This window comes from Drosophila albomicans, chromosome 2R (assembly GCF_009650485.2).
Source record: "Drosophila albomicans strain 15112-1751.03 chromosome 2R, ASM965048v2, whole genome shotgun sequence".
NCBI lineage: Eukaryota > Metazoa > Arthropoda > Insecta > Diptera > Drosophilidae > Drosophila > Drosophila albomicans.
This window is the reverse complement of record NC_047631.2, coordinates 31,330,564-31,348,287: the sequence shown is the minus strand read 5'-3', so window position 1 is coordinate 31,348,287 and position 17,724 is coordinate 31,330,564. Positions and strand designations below refer to the sequence as shown.

At 37.6% G+C, this 17,724-nt stretch overlaps 8 protein-coding genes and 6 non-coding genes across 14 annotated transcripts; 8 read left to right on the top strand and 6 right to left on the bottom strand.

Annotated features, from left to right (window-relative positions):
• Window positions 1–459: 459 nt before the first annotated feature.
• LOC117574450 (pupal cuticle protein Edg-91) lies at window positions 460–1,555 on the top strand. The gene is made up of 2 exons (XM_034258288.2): window positions 460–604; window positions 1,062–1,555. Exons 1-2 carry the CDS (start codon window positions 593–595, stop codon window positions 1,455–1,457), a joined length of 408 nt encoding a protein of 135 aa, XP_034114179.2. The 5' UTR covers window positions 460–592; the 3' UTR covers window positions 1,458–1,555.
• Window positions 1,556–2,102: 547 nt separating this feature from the next.
• Trnav-cac (transfer RNA valine (anticodon CAC)) lies at window positions 2,103–2,175 on the top strand. The gene has a single exon. It is a non-coding gene; the product is annotated as a tRNA-Val (tRNA).
• Window positions 2,176–2,221: 46 nt separating this feature from the next.
• On the bottom strand, window positions 2,222–2,824 carry LOC117574449 (keratin-associated protein 19-2). The gene is made up of 2 exons (XM_034258287.2): window positions 2,714–2,824; window positions 2,222–2,660 (listed from the first exon to the last, which is right to left on the bottom strand). Exons 1-2 carry the CDS (start codon window positions 2,726–2,728, stop codon window positions 2,259–2,261), a joined length of 417 nt encoding a protein of 138 aa, XP_034114178.1. The 5' UTR covers window positions 2,729–2,824; the 3' UTR covers window positions 2,222–2,258.
• Window positions 2,825–2,966: 142 nt separating this feature from the next.
• On the top strand, window positions 2,967–3,597 carry LOC117575052 (uncharacterized). The gene is made up of 2 exons (XM_034259134.2): window positions 2,967–3,111; window positions 3,169–3,597. The coding sequence occupies exons 1-2, from the start codon at window positions 3,094–3,096 to the stop codon at window positions 3,595–3,597; spliced, it is 447 nt and encodes a 148-aa protein (XP_034115025.1). The 5' UTR covers window positions 2,967–3,093.
• Window positions 3,598–3,777: 180 nt separating this feature from the next.
• Trnaa-agc (transfer RNA alanine (anticodon AGC)) lies at window positions 3,778–3,850 on the top strand. The gene has a single exon. It is a non-coding gene; the product is annotated as a tRNA-Ala (tRNA).
• Window positions 3,851–4,025: 175 nt separating this feature from the next.
• On the top strand, window positions 4,026–4,097 carry Trnap-ugg (transfer RNA proline (anticodon UGG)). The gene has a single exon. It is a non-coding gene; the product is annotated as a tRNA-Pro (tRNA).
• Window positions 4,098–4,215: 118 nt separating this feature from the next.
• Trnaa-agc (transfer RNA alanine (anticodon AGC)) lies at window positions 4,216–4,288 on the bottom strand. Its single transcript has one exon. It is a non-coding gene; the product is annotated as a tRNA-Ala (tRNA).
• Window positions 4,289–6,308: 2,020 nt separating this feature from the next.
• LOC117575786 (splicing factor 1) lies at window positions 6,309–6,971 on the bottom strand (the record flags this gene model as incomplete). The annotated part of the gene is made up of 1 exon (XM_034260160.2): window positions 6,309–6,971. A coding segment is annotated over one exon (663 nt), but the record flags the coding sequence as incomplete, so codon positions are not given.
• Window positions 6,972–10,682: 3,711 nt separating this feature from the next.
• On the bottom strand, window positions 10,683–10,756 carry Trnat-agu (transfer RNA threonine (anticodon AGU)). The gene has a single exon. It is a non-coding gene; the product is annotated as a tRNA-Thr (tRNA).
• Window positions 10,757–11,097: 341 nt separating this feature from the next.
• On the bottom strand, window positions 11,098–11,171 carry Trnat-agu (transfer RNA threonine (anticodon AGU)). Its single transcript has one exon. It is a non-coding gene; the product is annotated as a tRNA-Thr (tRNA).
• Window positions 11,172–11,610: 439 nt separating this feature from the next.
• Window positions 11,611–12,272, top strand: LOC117574695 (attacin-A-like). Its single transcript, XM_034258604.2, has 2 exons — window positions 11,611–11,791; window positions 11,852–12,272. The coding sequence occupies exons 1-2, from the start codon at window positions 11,637–11,639 to the stop codon at window positions 12,234–12,236; spliced, it is 540 nt and encodes a 179-aa protein (XP_034114495.1). The 5' UTR covers window positions 11,611–11,636; the 3' UTR covers window positions 12,237–12,272.
• Window positions 12,273–14,706: 2,434 nt separating this feature from the next.
• LOC117574774 (uncharacterized) lies at window positions 14,707–15,482 on the top strand. The gene is made up of 2 exons (XM_034258722.2): window positions 14,707–15,005; window positions 15,063–15,482. Exons 1-2 carry the CDS (start codon window positions 14,781–14,783, stop codon window positions 15,393–15,395), a joined length of 558 nt encoding a protein of 185 aa, XP_034114613.1. The 5' UTR covers window positions 14,707–14,780; the 3' UTR covers window positions 15,396–15,482.
• A 142-nt stretch (window positions 15,483–15,624) lies between these two features.
• LOC117574775 (attacin-A-like) lies at window positions 15,625–16,156 on the top strand. The gene has a single exon (XM_034258723.2). The coding sequence runs from the start codon at window positions 15,797–15,799 to the stop codon at window positions 16,139–16,141; it is 345 nt and encodes a 114-aa protein (XP_034114614.1). The 5' UTR covers window positions 15,625–15,796; the 3' UTR covers window positions 16,142–16,156.
• Window positions 16,157–16,222: 66 nt separating this feature from the next.
• LOC117574773 (uncharacterized) lies at window positions 16,223–16,929 on the bottom strand. Its single transcript, XM_034258721.2, has 3 exons — window positions 16,850–16,929; window positions 16,638–16,790; window positions 16,223–16,570 (listed from the first exon to the last, which is right to left on the bottom strand). The coding sequence occupies exons 1-3, from the start codon at window positions 16,919–16,921 to the stop codon at window positions 16,223–16,225; spliced, it is 573 nt and encodes a 190-aa protein (XP_034114612.1). The 5' UTR covers window positions 16,922–16,929.
• Between the last annotated feature and the right edge of the window lie 795 nt (window positions 16,930–17,724).

Here is a 17,724-nt window from a genome sequence, read left to right as displayed (position 1 = left end):
AATTTGTGTGTTAATTTAAGTCAACTGCTGAGACTGGAAATACCCTAAATTAGAGCAGCGTGTCCATTGGCCATTCATAATAATTTACTGTTAGCTCCTACTTTTCAGAGTTTCTGTCACATATATTTGATATTATTTTGCTTTTTTTTGTGCTTTATATCTGCGCTCCTATTCAGCTCAAAAACCAGAAATTTTCAGGGTCAATTTGTGTGCATGAGACAAAGATGCCAACACACACACATACAGACACAGATACACATATGAACAACTGAACTGAAGTTCACACAACAACAATAACAACAAAAGCTCAAAGGTAAAACGAGATCTTGACAAGCGGCGATTGCATAAGGGCAATGAAAGAAAAAACACGCTAAAGAGATAAAAAGTGATCGCTTGCCGCGCAGTCGCTTCAATTGCAGACGCGTCGTGGTCCATGCAAGCGACATCATATGTTACCTTATAAATCGGCGAAGATATATTTGAGCATTTGAGCTTGGACGGATTACAAATTGGACAATAAAAGTACATTAATAAAACACAAACATAAATATTCGAGGCCATCAAATAAAAAGCGGATACCAAAAGCTGTAAAATGCAAATCATTGTGAGTAACTAAATGTTTTCAATTACAACTTTAAAGTGTGTGCAACAATAAAATTAATAAGGTTCGGAATAAACACAAGATTAATCTTTAAAGTGAATAGATTTGTTTAACACAACAAAGATAAATCAAAGATTAATAAAGATTAAAGATTTTCCAAATATGTATTTGACAAATTGATATTGTCAACTTTACACTGAAGTTGATTTAAATATGTTAGAAGCATTTATTTATTTGCTTATATTAGATATAATTAAAATGAGCACTAATTTATTTTTAAAGCACTGTCTGCAAAGGCTTCGCCTTAAAAGCTTTTCTTTAAATGTTGGAACTTTCTTTTAAAGTGTTGATAAGTAAAAAAAAATATTTGTGTTTATAAATTGTTTTTCATAAAGTGTTTTTTTTTCTAAAAATAAAAATAATTTTGTGTTACTAAAAACCCTTTTTCATTTCTTTGCAGCGTCCACAAAATTTACTTCTCCTCCTGGGCATCTGCTTAGTCTTCCTGCTCCATGAAGCCAACGCTGGCAAGCTGAAGCTTCTTGCCTTCAAAGGTCCACATGGCGGTTTCGTCAAGGTGAAAGCGCGTACCCCAAAGCTGCTGGGCCTTAAGGCTGGTTTGATTGGCGGCGCTTTGGGTGCTGGACTTGGCGGTGGCATCAGCGGCGGATTCGGTGGAGGCGTGAATGTTGGCGGCGGCTTCGGTGGTTATGGCGGCCACAGCGGCGGCTACGAGCATCACGAGGAGCATCATGAGAGCCACTACAGCAGCGGCGGCAGTTATGGAGGCGGCAGCTATGGAGGCGGTGGATTCGGAGGCGGTGGATTCGGCGGTGGTGGCCTGTGGGGCAAATAAGCGAGCCAAAAGCTCAACCAGAGACTTCTTGCCATTAGCATCATTCTATTTGTTATTTAGTTTTAAGCTCATATCACAATAAACATGCACTTAGTGTTATTTACAAAAATGAGTATTGCATTGAAGATAAAAGGAAATTTATATTTATTTATTTATACATAGAAAGAAAAATCTAGATCAAAAAGTAGATTGTAAATCTTAATTTAAGTTTTTTTTGATCTTAAAAAAAATTTGATGAAATAAGATTTTTAGGTTGATCTTGATTTAAGATTTTCCTTCGTGGTTAAATTTTGGGATTTTCGCATTCTTCAAACAAGAATAATCTTGAATTTTAAGATTGGGCAATTTACCACTATTTAATTCCGCTGACAGTATTTTTCGTTATATTTATTAGTTGCGTAATTTTAACGACTGTAACTTTCTTACTTGATAATTGTCCAATCGGAATATATAGTTGGTCATAACTCAATCCAATTAATTTTATCCAGCTCAACAAACCAAATTGAATTGCTATCTCTGATTGCTACATTATTGTTCCGCTAGATGGCGCGCATTTTTCAACGCTGTCAAACTAGTACATGAACTGTAGATGGCGTTTTAATGCAATCAGTTTTTAATAGAAAATAACATCGCATCTAAATGTAGGTTTCCGTAGTGTAGTGGTTATCACGTGTGCTTCACACGCACAAGGTCCCCGGTTCGAACCCGGGCGGGAACAATCTTTTTGCTAATTCAATTTTTTGTTTTATATTTTTTTATATAAACTATTTGTAAAATAAAAATAAATTAACGATATCTATTTTAGCGCCGCTTGAAACCGCCAAATCCACCCAATCCTCCGAAACCACCATAAGCGCCGCCTCCAAATGCGCTGGCTGAGCTATACGATGAATAGCTCTGATAGCCACCACCATAGCCGCCATAGCCTCCATAGCCACCTCCAAAACCACCAAAGCCACCCAATCCGCCCTTCCAGCCGTGCTTGAAGGGTACGTAGGGTATAGGCTGAGGCACTGCAACTGGCACTGGAACAGGTTGCGGCACTGGAATTGGTTGTGGGACAACAATTGGCTCGGGCACTGGAACTGGTTGTGCCACAGGATATGGCAATGGGTAACCCACTCCGTAGCCCCCTCCAAACTTCTTGCCACCAAAGCCATGTCCTTCGCCAAAGGCTACGCAAAGTAGCAATAACAGCGATCCCTGAAATTGCACATTATGGATTGAAGATTTGCAATGATGAATTTGGAACTCACCGTGTTTAGCTTCATGTTGTCGAAAAGTTCTAATCAACTGCAGAATCGAGTTGAAACTTTTTATAGCATTTCATTCACTTCCTGTATCTCCTTTTTCCGATGAGTTCAAAGAACTGTCAATCGAAATCGAAAGCTAGTCGAACCAGTTTATGACAAGCCTACATTATAAATAAACAAATTTGACTTAGTTAGTCGCTGCGACTAATGCAAAACTTATTGCGAATCGTGTGAAAAACATTGAATGAGTTCAAATCGCAAGTTTAAGGTCGCTGTCTAGTTCCGGGCCTAATATGTGGGCGTACAGTCTGAGAACTTGTTATATAAGCTGAGACATCTTCAAAGCAAACAATCAGTCAACATCCAAACAAAATCCAATCATCATGAAGATTAGCTGTGCTGTAAGTGTTTCTCACTTCTTAAAGCGTCAAACAATTTCTTATTTACAATCCTTGCAGTTCTTAATGCTTTGCCTCTTTGGCAGCAGCTATGCTCAATATCAATATCCAGGCGCAGGAGCTGCCTCCACAGGAGCTGCTCAAGGAGCCAGTCCCTCGTCAGCTTCCCCTGCTGCTCCCGTGGATAATCGCATAATTGGTCTTAATGGCCTGCTTGGCGGAGGAGGAGGTGGTGGAGGCGGCGGACCATTTGGTGGTCTATTTAGCAATCTCCTCGGTGGCTTCTTAGGTGGTGGCAACAACGCACGCCCTTCGTTTGGTCAACAAGGTTATCCCGCTCCCTTGCCTTCCTATGGTGGTGGTTATCCCGGCTATGGAGGAGTTGGTTTCCCTGGCTATGGAGGAGCTCTCGGCAACGGTTATGCTGGCAACTATCCCGGCGGCTACGGTGGTGGCTACGTTCCCGGCTATGGCAACTATTATGGCTAAGCAATTCAACACTTGACTCTGCCAAACCAAAGTATTATTTAATTCTTCATGTTATCAATTCGTAGTCATAGCATATTGTTGACCATTAAAACTACTTCACATATACTCAAAACATATAAAACCAAATAAGGTGGCCAAAAGTGCCACGCTTTTTGACTCTTTGCCAACCAATTTTCACATGGGGATGTAGCTCAGATGGTAGAGCGCTCGCTTAGCATGTGAGAGGTACGGGGATCGATGCCCCGCATCTCCAAAGGTGATTTCTTTTTTCGATTTTTTTTTTTAATTAAATATGTATTTCAGCTTTGTTAATATTGTTTAAATTATTAATAGCAACTTTCTAAAGTTATAAACATTTTCGTTACTTTTAGTCACAAGCCGTGTCAATGCTAAGTTTAAAACCGCAAGCGGGCGTGCGTCAGACATGCGGCTCAATGGTCTAGGGGTATGATTCTCGCTTTGGGTGCGAGAGGTCCCGGGTTCAAATCCCGGTTGAGCCCGTCAAACTTTTTTAAACATTTTTTGTTTGAATTATTAACGAAAACATGTTTTATTTTAAAATAAGTGAACTTGATCAAAAATAGTAATAAAAAATATTTAAAAAAAAATATTTTCAACTGGAGATGCGGGGCATCGATCCCCGTACCTCTCACATGCTAAGCGAGCGCTCTACCATCTGAGCTACATCCCCGTTGAATATGTTGGCAGAAAATGTCGCTTTTGTGACTTTCGTTGCGTGTTATAGACAATGTTAATAGAAAAAGTAATTTCGTGCACGTGTGAAATAAGTTTGTAGGTACATTTGCTGCATTTTAAAATGAATTACGTATATATTGATTTTGAAGACTTTCACCGCAACTTTATCCATCACATATTGTTGTCACTTGCCGGACGACTGCTTGAAACTCGATAAGAAGTGGACGATGGGTCCACACAACTTGAATAAACTTATGCATTTAATTTCCGCTTCCGGTCAGTGAAAGTTGTCTAAAAGAAAGCACAACAACACCACCTGCTGAGCATGTTGTGGACAACACACACACTCAGAGAGACCTGGACATTAACTCTTACCACTTTCGTGCTTCATTGTTGTCATAGCACAAACACAAATAAACGCGCGGCCAATTGCATGTGGAGAACAGGAGAAATGACTGCTGGATATGTTGGATATGCTGGATGCTGGTCCCGTTCCAACCAGCAATTGCTCATCAGCCGTTACTATCTGGACTTTCACACTTGTGTTTATACAACTGTCGCTCGCTGGCGCATTCGTATTTGCTTGGCCACGCTCCTCTTTCCCTCTGGGAGCTCTATTATTATTTTCACAAGTTATATAAAAATAATAACAGAACCGGACTGCCATTGAGAATCGAGAAGTGGAAACTGGGGAGCGACAAGAAGAAGCTGACCGAAGCCGAGCGAAGCCATCATCCATGGCCATCCATTATGCTGGCGGGCATTTATTTGCCAAACAATTCAACAGCGTGTTGGGTCTACGTCTGCTCCTTGGGCAACTTCAACCACTTCATCAGCAGCCAGCAACCAGCAACCAGCATCTGCATCAGCATCAGATTCGATGCCAGCTAGTTGCTTGTCTGGAGCTATCTTATGGTTTATGATGGAATCAAAACAAATGCCAGAGCGCTGCGCTTGCTTCTGATGAGTTTGTTTATGCAGATTGGTTTGGACTTTTTCGGCGTTAATGGATAAATGTCCATATGTGTGTCTGTGCCTGCAAATGTGTGTGTAAGTATGTGATTGAATGTTTTTACCCTTCCTCCTTAAACACTTTGCTGCCCTCATTTTCATGCACATTTTTACACATAACCCTTTTTAGCGACTTACTAAAGAAGAGTTCAACAACTGGAGTGTCGAGTTTGAGACACTGTAGTAATGAAAGTGAATTCACAGAGAATGCATGAATATTTAGATTTGACTTTTATAGACTTTTGTATTAATAAATAGAGATTGGATTTTGATAGTTTACTCAAATGATATTCTTTTAATTATATATAGATGAGTTTACATTCTTAGTTTTTTAATATTTTATTTTTATGTAAAGTTTCTAGGATTTTGTTTTTTAACAAACCGCGTTAACATATTAACCACTCAGTATTTCAATTTAGTTAGAGTATATAAATTCAGTATATTATACATTTATTATATCAATTTAGTATATTATACATTTAGTATTTCAATTAGATATAGTATAACAATTCAGTATTCCATACATTTAGTATTTCAATTTAGTTAGAGTATATCAATTTAGTATATTAAATATGTGGTATTTCAGTTCAGTTATAGTATATCAATTCAGTATATTATATATTTAGTATTTCAATTTTTTATATTATACATTTAGTTTTTCAATTTAGTTATAGTATATATTTAGTATATATAATATTTAGTATTTCCATTTAGTTAGAGTATATAAATTCAGTATATTATATTTTTAGTATATAAATTTAGTTATAGTATATGTATTTTTAGTATATATAATGTTTAGTATTTCAGTTTATTTATAGTATATCAATACAGTATTTTATACAATTAGTATTTCATTTGATTTAGAGTATTTCGGCTTCGCCATCAGATGATCGAAGTCGAGTGTCTTGTGAATTTTTGGGTTTGCTTTTTTGTTGCACGCTTTTCAATTAAAACTGTATTGTTTTCTTTTACTTTGTCTGCGGTGTTTACTTAGGCGATGCTGCTTAGCCCAGGGCACAGCAGCCAGCTACGGGAAGCGGAACAGGCAGAGGAACAGCTCCAAAGCCAAAGTTGCTGCCACCGCCGGCGCCGCTGCTGCTGCTGCTGGCGCTTACTTGAGGCGGCAACGTGGCCGGAGGCAAAGGAATGGGCCGCGGGGGAAGTGGAGGTAGAGGAGGAAACGGTGGTGCCTGTGGTGAAGAGGAGGAAGGCGGCAGCAAAGGCGTTGGCTGTCGCGCTGGACCAAGGAAAGCAGAGCCATAAGGCGGCATGCTGCCAGTTGCTGAACTCGCACTATTCTGATCCGTCTGATAGATGTACACATTGCTGTTGCCCTGCGCCTGTTGCTGTTGTTGTTGTTGCTGCTGCAGTGATGATCCGTAGTAGGGTGGATAGTAACCAGGTTGAGGTCCAATGCCAGCAGGATTGCAGCCAAAGGGCGGACAATTGTAATAACCATTAATGGGAAACGCGGCGCCAGCGTAAAGCGGAGCAGGATTGTGGAAAGCGAGCCAACGATCTCGCCAGCGACGAAACAAAGTGCCCAGAAAGAAGAACGAACGTCCATCGTAGTGCTCCGGCTGCAGATCCTCCTGCTCATCCTGTTGCAAGTCCGCACAGCAAATGGTCGAGAGCAGCATCAACAGCAAAAGCATCTGCAAGAGATTCGTTTATCGAACTGGAGTTGATCCTCGTTTTTTACTTACGAGCGAAGACATTTTGGCAACTATCCGCATTAAAGTCTCTATCTGAACTGAACATCCACTTGGCTGAGATGAAGCTGCTCCAGTCACTATGAGATGCCGCTTAATGAGGCCTGTAATGAAGTTTGGGAGTAGCCGTTGCTTCAGCTGCCACATCGCAAGAGTTGCCGCAGCGAAGCGTGCAGCATTGAACAACGCCACATGACACAAGACACAAGACACACACTTGTAATTAACTCAATCAAACTGCTCTTGAAGCTCAGGCCAAGAGCAAGTTGAAGTAGCTATTGACTTGTTGCATTATTACTGCCTATTTCCCTCAACTTGCCTTGGTTACAGATTAAAAGTAATTCTTCTTATTAACTGACAATTAAATAGTAAATAAATATTACACAATATTTTGAACAGACTGTCGCTGACTTAGAATTAATTACAATTATATATTAAATTTAAGAATTTCACTTCATTTTTATAGCTGTTCATTTAATTTGAAATATAGACAAGTTTAAAATTACAATTAAATAATAAACACGTGTATTGGACATCACTTAAATTTGTTATTAAATAAAAAATAGATTGGTAAATGAAGGCTATACAGAGATAAAAAATCTAAATTGAAAAAATCTTGTTTTCAGACTTTGGTTTCTTGGTTTAATTTTAAGATTTTTCAATTCTTAAAACAAGATTATAATCTTGAATTTCCAGATTCGGCTTATCTAGATCTAAATTTTCGATCTTGATTTAAAAATAAACATTCTTGGTACAATTTTGACATACAAACAATTTTGATTCAAGTTTTATATTTTTATTAATTCACGTTTTTTTCTTTCTGTATATAATTAAATTGAAGTGAATTTGAAATCACAATTAAATAATAAATAAGTACAACGCAAAATTTTAATTTGCTTTTGAATACAAGCTCTCAATAACTTTTTTTACTATTCAGTTATTTTTCCTATTTTCAGTTGACACTGCTAAGTAGGTTTAAATTTCATAATTTCATATCACTTCACTTCACTTTCTTTTTAGCCAGCACGTGTTGGCCATTATTCATTAAGCAGCAACAACAACACAGAGACAGGGACAAAACTTGGCAAGCTTTTGACTTTTGCTGCCTGATTCCTGCCGGCAACAACAATGTTTCTTGAGTTATGAGCACTGCGTGCCAGGTGTACTAAAAACAACTTCTGAAGGCAATATAAATTTAAGAACAACTGCTCAAATATCCTGTAAATTTAATAATAAATAAAGATTGAAAATTTATATTTATTTATAACACTTTCTATTGAACATTTTCTGGGTATAGTTTTATGGTATTGTGATTCATCATTGTTCTCCCAATCTCCTTACGGTTACAGGGTATGTACAGGTGACAACAATCAGCTGAATCCCATATCCTATGCCTGTGAAAAACAAAAACAGCAACAGCAAGTGCTGTGAAAATTCACGCGCCGATGAAAATTTCGCACGTTTTTATGGCTCTGACCCCCGGAGGGCAAATCTGAGAAATGGTTTCATAGATTAGCCATAGCACCAATGAAACAACTTTGATTTCGGCGGTTACTTTTACATTTAATTAAAAAAATATGCAAAGTCAACAGAAAACTAAAATGAAATTACAAAGAGTACAAAGAGAGAGAGAGTCCGTTTCTATCTGTTGGCAGGGAAACTTTTCATAAACTTTGTTGCCATAAAAACAATAAAAACCGCAATCCTCCCCAAAACGTTGCCATTGTTATCGAAATAAGCAGCACAACTCAAACGGACAATGGTCGAGCGTCCTTTTTTACGAGGACGACGACGACAACGACGACAAAGCTAAATCCGGCGGAACCACATAAATTATGTTAATGCTTATGGTATGTACACGCCCACCATGTGTGTGTGTGTGAATGGGTGTGCTCCCGAATGGGAGTCTTCGTCCTTGTTCAGGATAATCACAAAAATACACAGCAACACGACGACATTGTGTGCCCAAATCACATTTGTTTAGTCTTCTACTCTCCTCCTCTGCTCTCTCCTTGCAGTCCGATAGTTTTTGTCCCCAATTGAGAAAATTGCTGACAATTGCTAAAAACTAGGATTTGGTGTGAGTTTGCCTTGGTCAGCAGGCGTGGCAATTACATACAGCATCTGTCAGAGAGTATTGCAGTCAGTGTTGTAAATGATATATGTTATGTTATGTACAATTGTGTTTAAGACCGTTTACTTGAGAATAGAAAATACATACCAGAAACAACAACAACAATTGTGCTAATAAACGATTTTAGAATGGAAAATATACACCACGAAGATGAATTTACAATTTCATAATTTGTACGCTTATTGATTGAAATCTTAGAAGTTATTCCAGAATTAAGTATATGGCAAAAATGAAGCTGAAGTTGTCGGCTTTTAATTTCTTTGATTGACAATTTGGTATATTTTGATATTAGTAGTATAACGATATTGGTGTATTTACGTATTTTGGTATATTGGTATATGTTACGAACAATTTCAATTAAAAGCGCGTAGCGGGTATTTCATAGTTGATTATACTCGACTGTAAATATGTTTTTTTTACATTATTGATCAAAGTACTTAGAGTCAAAAATATTAAAATACTTTCTAATCTTACTTTATTTAAAGTTAACAATGCCTTTTAACTTATATTGCAACTACATCCTATTATTAAGATCTTGGTAAGCTAGTTCACTAAACAAATAATTACATTCCCAACATATTTACTACATATGTACATAATCACTGCATAAACAGCAAGTAACTAGATAAACATTTTGTTCAATTAAACTTGACTGGCTGCTGGCAAGAGTCAAATAATAATGCTCATGAGGAAATTAGAAAAGGACATTGCTGTATCCGACAAACAAAAGGAGCAACACACCAGCAACCACATAAAAGGAAGGACATTGGAAATGAAATCCATAAAAATGATTATACGATGTGACATACAATACACATATGAATATGTGACCATTGTCCGGAGTTGTGGTTTACATATTATTTTAACCGCTGTGCTGATTATGATGAGGGTAAATTCCCCTCTCTCATTTGACTCACATCCAGCGCAATTTATCTGAGCTGTGCGTTTAAGTATAAAAAGTAAAGATAAGCCAACGACTGCGAATAAATCGAAACAAATAAAGTTGCTTCTGCTTCTGCTGATGCTGATGCTGCTGGCTAATTGCAGCCTATCCCCCAGAGAAATAACTGAAAGGACGTTGACGACGATATGTGATACATTTGCAAAGCAAATGTATGTTCACCCCGCACCCCGCACTCCCATTCGGACAGTGAACAGTCATGCAACATGCTGTCGAACATATCCGTCGTTCAGCGCCGTTGGCTTCCGTTATGCAATGGCCACGACAACAGGTGGCAACTGGGCGGATGGTGTATATGGGAGTGAGTTGATATGAATGCCGCAAGTTGATGACTATAAAGGCAAATCCGATGCCGATGCCGATGCCACTGTTTACGGCACGCAAACTTTTTGTCAGCTGTCAGCAGTGCAGACGTATAAAAGCAACAAGAAAATGGCACAGCATTGTACTATTTTTAGATGGCAAGTGGCAAGGGGCGAACAGCCTAACAGCTAAATCTATTTCGTATGTTCTAAAATATTTTTTAAAAATAAAAAAGTAATTCCACAGCTGTACAACAACTGTTGCACAAAGGCCCCGGCGAGATTCGAACTCACGATCTCCTGTTTACTAGACAGGCGCTTTAACCAACTAAGCCACGGCGCCAGTTGAAAGGGTCGCGAAAACTTTAAAACATTTTTTCCCCTAACGAGTAGATCAATTCGGGTTCTCAGTTCATGAGTGATAAGAATCTGTCAATGACTATATTTAAAAGCTTTTTAATTAATTAAATAGATAAGATCGTTCTACAGAATCTAAAAAAATAATTATGAAACCAGTATTGGAAACTTCTCTTGCCAATTAAACTCGATAATTGATAAAAACACATTTAAATATGTGTTGTTTAATTATTATTATTATTATTTTATTTTTAAAAAAAATTATTTTTGTTTAAAAAATTATAAGTATAATAAATAAAAAATGTCACTACAACTTTTCAGTTGTATAGGCCCCGGCGAGATTCGAACTCACGATCTCCTGTTTACTAGACAGGCGCTTTAACCAACTAAGCCACGGCGCCTTTTGCGCGGCTGTCGCTAAAGCAGCAATAAGTCACTAACATGATGGAAATGAACCGGAAAGAGTAAATCACGCTATGAGAATTTAAGATAAAATTAAGTGTATTTTCGCAAACGATGAAATATTTTCTTTAGTTACTAAATTGATATAGAATTTTATAACTGTTTCTTTTGAGTAACCTATTTACAATTCGTGGCTATAAGTGCATATGCAGACTCATAAAGATAATATGCAAAGAGCATATATATCGAGGGGACTTTCTTATGTATTTTATTAATCTAAATGAGTGTCAAGCGTGTGATGTACCCATTACTCAATGCAAACTATAGCCGGGAATGTACCGAGTTTGCGGTGATGCAGCTGCCGGGGTATAAAAAGCGGATCGGAGACCTAGCGACACTCAGAATACTATCAGTAATCGGTGTTTCAGCATCAACAGCATCCACAGCATCCACAACCAATTACAATGGACTGTCATTCAAGTGCCGACCCGAAGACAGGGGCTGCATTCGCCAAATGCGGCGTGATAAAAGGCGATGAGCAGACAAATGCCAAGGCTGGAGTTTTCGCAATGACCAATGGAGGACCCGTCACTAAAGGTGTCTATGCAGGAGTAAATGCGTAAGTAACTAATTATAATTATTTCACTTCACAAGTTGCTCACAAGCGTAAATTTGACAGCAACGGGCACAGTTTGTCGGTACAACACGGACATACCCAAGGATTTGGCAGTTCCACCACAACCAGCGCCCAGGCGAATATTTTCTCCAACAAGCAAGCAGAGATGAATGCAACTGCTATGCACACTCATACCCGAAATCTCGACCAATTCGGAGGTGGGTTGAATATTAACTCTAGCCGCGGCCATGCTGCATCTGTGGGAGTCAATCATATACCGAAATACAATATGACAACCATGAATGCAGCTGGCAAAGTCAATCTGATGTCGTCGCCCAGCGGCAACCTCAATTTGGATGCCACAGCAAATGCATCGCGACACATGAGCGGACCATTCCGAGGCAAATCGGACTTTGGAACTGGACTCAATTTGAATTATAAATTTTAATCAGAACACAGGTTGAAATAAACTCCAGAAATATGATTTTGAAAATTATATTTTTATACCCGCTACCCATGGGGTGGAAGGGTATAATAACTTTGTGCCGACAGGAAATGTATGTAACAGGTAGAAGGAGGCATCTCCGACCCTATAAAGTATATATATTCTTGATCAGCATCAATAGCCGAGACGATCTAGCCATGTCCGTTCGTCCGTCTGTCTGTCCGTCCGTCCGTATGAAACACTGGATCTCAGAGATAGAGCTATAATTTTTTTTCGACAGCATTTGTTATGTTTGCACGCAGATCAAGTTTGTTTCAAATTTTTGCCACGCCCACTTCCGCCCCCGCAAATCAAAAAACTCGAATAACAAAGGTAATTTTAAAGCTAGAATTGAATTTTGGTATATACAATAAATACTACAGTAGTTATGATTCCTGAAAATTTGGTTACGATCAGATAAAAATTGTGGAAGTTATTAAAGAAATACTTTTGTATGGGCAAAAGCGCCTACTTACTAGGGGTCTTAGTTGGTATATTGTGCCGTCTATGGTATATTTTGAATGGTGTAGTAGGTGTAGGTAGTAAGAAAGCTACAGTCGAGTGTGCTCGACTGTGAGATACCCGCTACCCATTTTGAATGAAAGCAAAATATTGCGGTATTATTTTCAAAATATACCAAAATACTATAAAATACTAAAAATATACTAAGTGGTATATTTGGTATATCGATATAGTACCGCATTCAAAATATACCATAGACGGCAAAAAATACCAGATTGTCAGCCAAAGCAACTAAGACCCCTAGTAAATAGGCGTTTTTGCCTATGCAAAAGTATTTCTTTAATAGCTTCCACAATTTTTATCTGATTGCAACCAAATTTTCAAGAATCATAACTACTATAGTTATTATTATATATACCAATTCTTCGTAACTCTAGCTTTAAAATTACGTTTGTTATTCGATTTTTTTGGTTTGCGGGGGCGGAAGTCGGCGTGGCAAAAATTTAAAACAAACTTGATCTGCGTGCAAACATAACACATGCTGTCGAAAAGAAATTATAGCTCTATATCTTATAGTCTCTGAGATCTAGGTGTTCATACGGACAGACGGACAGACGGACAGACGGACATGGCTAGATCGTCTCGGCTGTTGACGCTGATCATGAATATATATACTTTATATGGTCGGAGATGCCTCTTTCTACCTGTTACATACATTTCCTGCCGGCACAAAGTTATAATACCCTTCTACCCCATGGGTAGCGGGTATAAATACGATTGTTAGCAGATCCACACAAATGCCAAGCTATATATAGCTGATACGATGATTATAAACTCACATTCACTAATTTTATAACGATGTATCATCACCATGATGGCTTTGTCAAATTTACCTCCTTATCAAATAAACAACAAATTTCATGTACTGCATTATTTGGTAAATATTTGAATAATTTTTATCGTTGACATAGAACAAGCTAATTGTTAGATGCGATAGATATAAAAACTATTATATTGTGTAATGTTTCTCTATATCATTATTTTGTTAAATTATTGCTGTTAACATGTTTTCTCAAATAAATGAGTTGCATGAATTTACTTCATCAAGATAACACTCGTAACTAAGAGTTAAAAAAAGTGATGATATGAGAATGATTTGGCAATCATGACCCTGCAATTTGGGGTTCGCCAAAAGAAGCATCGACTTAAGTGCCATAAAAATAATTTAAACTAAATTGCTTTACATAAAAATTGGTTCACATTGGTTGGGGAGAGGAAGCGCAACTGTTTTTATAAGGTGTATAATTTGGGCATAATAATGCGCATCATGAAAACTCTGGGTTATTAATTTGGGCAGGGGATTTGGTCGTCGTCGTCGTCGTACATAAATAACGCCATTTTATACGAAATACGAAATTAGAAATACTTTGCATATTTCTAGGCGATTTACAACTGAGCCATAAAAATGACACGACGTTGAAGATGGCAAAGTCAAGAAGCTGCATTAAAGTCGAGTCATGACAGCTGCGAATATCTTGGCTAAGTCCCAGGTATATTTTCACTCTGCTTGGGCGCAATAAAAGGAAAATCCAAAATCAATATTATTAATATTATTATTATTAATACGTAAACACGTAATAGAGTGCATAATAACCAGATTGTGGCTTTACCGTCTCGTCTGTTGACGCTGATTAACAATAGATATACTTTATAGGTTCGAAGATGCCTCCTTCTACCTGTAACTTACATTTCTTGCTGGCACAAAGTTATAATACCCTTCTACCCTATGGGTTGCTGGTATAAAAATGTGATGTAATGATATTTATTCCAACTCATAATCGGCTTACTGCCGTATCTTATAATCAGTGATGATAGATATTTTCCATGTTCATTTGAAATGTAAACGAAAATATTGCGATGATCAGATATTTTGAACAACGCTGAACATTATCACAGCGAAACTCAATTATATCAATCTCAGAATGTTAGCCATATAAGAATACGTTACATTGAGATTCAACTTTAGTCAGCGCATTCTCTTTTTAAATGATGTTGTCTTCGATTGTGTGGGCATTTTTGCTAATGCCAAATATATGCATCTTGGGTTCCCACTCAGAGAGATCGTGGAATTTTGAAGTAATTAGTGCTTCTATGGTGTCCTCCGATGAAAGCAAAGTGAATGCGACCATACATGTCAATCGGATCTCATTTAGTGAATCGGTCGTTTCGGCAAACGTTTATTGGAACTGCGGCGCCGAAGACGATTCTACGGTAAGAAATTCTGACTATTTATGTAATTTTTAGATCACTTATTAACTATGAATTCAGGCGAGTTTCGTTGTGTTGCATAGTCGCAGTGGCCGTGAAAATGACTACAGTAACACTCCCTACCAAATACCAAATCAAAACTTAAAGACTTTTGTGGATAACTATTATCATGACATGTTCTACCTGAATGTGGCAAACTGCTCAAATTTACCGCCATATTTCGATGTACCACCAGTGAAGATGAGATACATTTTGAATGAATGTTCTATGACTGGCGATGGTTTTCCCTATATTCTACCTTTGGGATACTATAAATTTCACCTGGTGCTTAAAACCGAAGCAACGTTCACGATTTCCTTTATTGTTAAGCTGACGTCGAAATCAATGGGATAATAAGTATTACCATAGATTATAACAAAACTTGCGACGTATACTTCATCACATTGAACTTTTATTAAAATTGCCAGCACAAACAAATTATGTATTTTCTTATCAAAATGCTTCTTTTGAGTTTTTTTTTGTAATTCCTGGATATAAGTGCATATGCAAAATCCTAAAGATAATATACAAAGGGCATATATATCGAGGGGACTTTTATTTATGTATTTTATTAATCTAAATGAGTGACAAGCGTGTGATGTACCCATTACTCAATGCAAACTATAGCCGGGAATGTACCGAGTTTGCGGTGATGCAGCTGCCGGGGTATAAAAAGCGGATCGGAGAACTAGCGACACTCAGAATACTATCACTAATCGGTGTTTCAGCATCAACAGCAACCACAACCAATTGCAATGGAAAGTCATTCAACCACAATCAGCGGCGAGGCGAATATTTTCTCCAACAAGCAAGCAGAGATGAATGCAACTGCTATGCACACTCATACCCGAAATCTTGACCAATTCGGAGGTGGGTTGAATATTAACTCTAGCCGCGGCCATGCTGCATCTGTGGGAGTCAATCATATACCGAAATACAATATGACAACCATGAATGCAGCTGGCAAAGTCAATCTGATGTCGTCGCCCAGCGGCAACCTCAATTTGGATGCCACAGCAAATGCATCGCGACACATGAGCGGACCATTCCGAGGCAAATCGGACTTTGGAACAGGACTCAATTTGAATTATAAATTTTAATCAGAACACAGGTTGAAATAAACTTCAAAAATGTGAGTTTGCAAATACTATTTTTTTATCGTAGGTTTTTTAAGGAACACTTTAAACAAGCATATTTTTTCGGGGTGTCAATTTTAGAATAGTCTCAATAACAAGTTCAGCTTGCCCAATTATTTTGCACACCAATTTATGATAGCCTCTGGGTAATATATCTGGAAAGTTCACGCCCGGTGGATCACATTTAGAAAATATGTATGTAGTTTTGTTCCAGGGTGGCACAAATTTGCTCCCGATGTCTGGCAAGTTTGTGCAACTGCCCCAATCCGCATAGACAATTTTCATGTAATATTTATCAAGAAATTCATAAAAAGTCATCATCGGTACTTGATGAATGGTGTCCTTATAGTCATTATCTCTGCCGCTCTGACTCCAAAGAAATCGCAGTTGACACTGCAACCAAACGAAAATCATTTATTGAAATCGCATGTTTGCATTTTAAGATCACAAACTAACTCACCATAGTATGTTCATCAGCATCGAATTTCCAATCGATGAAACCTGACACTGAATTCTTACCAATTTCTGTGTGTTCTAGTTTTATGCTGGCATTGACTAGCTCCTCATTTGAGCTCGTTGATTCGATGTACAAAAATTCGTGATCCCAATTGCGCTATAATGAGGATAAAGACTGAGACAGATATTTTTATTATTAAATCATTGACAGCTTACAATGGCATCGTTTCTAGCACTAAAACACAAGAAATACAAAAGTATTCCGTAGGAAATCAATGCAAAATTCATTATAATGACTGAATAAAAGACCGATTAATAACCGGCCCTACCAAAAGTCGGCTTTATTTATGGCTCATACAACGATTATCTAATCGTATTTACTAATTTAATTACGACGGTGTTAAATTTATCTGATTATCGAATAAACTACAAATTTTATGTATTGCATTTTAATAACTTTTATCAGTGACATAGAACAAGCTAACTGTTAGATGCGATAGATATAACAACGTTTTCTATTGTGTAATGCTTCTCTATATCATTATTTTAATAAATTATTGCTGTTAATATATGAGTTGCACGAATTTCCCTTCTTCATCACAACACACGTAAGTGAGAGATAAGAGAGATAAAAAGACGATGATATATGTAAGTTAGACTTAGCAGACACAGTTATTTGTGTTTCTTCCAAAATAACAATCAAGTAGCGTTAAGTGTCATAAAAATAATTCAAAATAAATTGCTTTACATAAAAATTGGTTCACATCTTTATTGGTAGGGGACGAATCGCAACTGTTTTTATAAGGTGTATAATTTGGCCATAATAATGCGCATCATGAAAACTCTTGGTTATTAATTTGAACAGGGGATTTGGTCGTCGTCGTCGTCGTACATAAATAACGCCATTTTATACGAAATTCGAAATATTTTGCATATTTCCAGGCGCCACGCAACTAAGCCATAAAAATTACACCACGTTGAAGATGGCAAAGTCAAGAAGCTGCATTAAAGTCGAGTCATAACAGCTGCGAATATCTCAGCTAAATGCCAGGTATAATTTTCACTCTGCTTTGGCGCAATAAAAGGAAAAT

Coding starts and splice junctions, on each gene's coding strand:
- LOC117574773 (XM_034258721.2), bottom strand. CDS start 16,921: ATGAATTTTGCATTGATTTCCTACGGAATACTTTTGTATTTCTTGTGT. Junction 16,791..16,849: donor GTGCTAGAAACGATGCCATT/GTAAGCTGTCAA, acceptor TCCTCATTATAG/CGCAATTGGGATCACGAATT. Junction 16,571..16,637: donor ATGCTGATGAACATACTATG/GTGAGTTAGTTT, acceptor GTTTGGTTGCAG/TGTCAACTGCGATTTCTTTG.
- LOC117574775 (XM_034258723.2), top strand. CDS start 15,797: ATGGAAAGTCATTCAACCACAATCAGCGGCGAGGCGAATATTTTCTCC.
- LOC117574774 (XM_034258722.2), top strand. CDS start 14,781: ATGATGTTGTCTTCGATTGTGTGGGCATTTTTGCTAATGCCAAATATA. Junction 15,006..15,062: donor GCGCCGAAGACGATTCTACG/GTAAGAAATTCT, acceptor CTATGAATTCAG/GCGAGTTTCGTTGTGTTGCA.
- LOC117574695 (XM_034258604.2), top strand. CDS start 11,637: ATGGACTGTCATTCAAGTGCCGACCCGAAGACAGGGGCTGCATTCGCC. Junction 11,792..11,851: donor GTCTATGCAGGAGTAAATGC/GTAAGTAACTAA, acceptor TAAATTTGACAG/CAACGGGCACAGTTTGTCGG.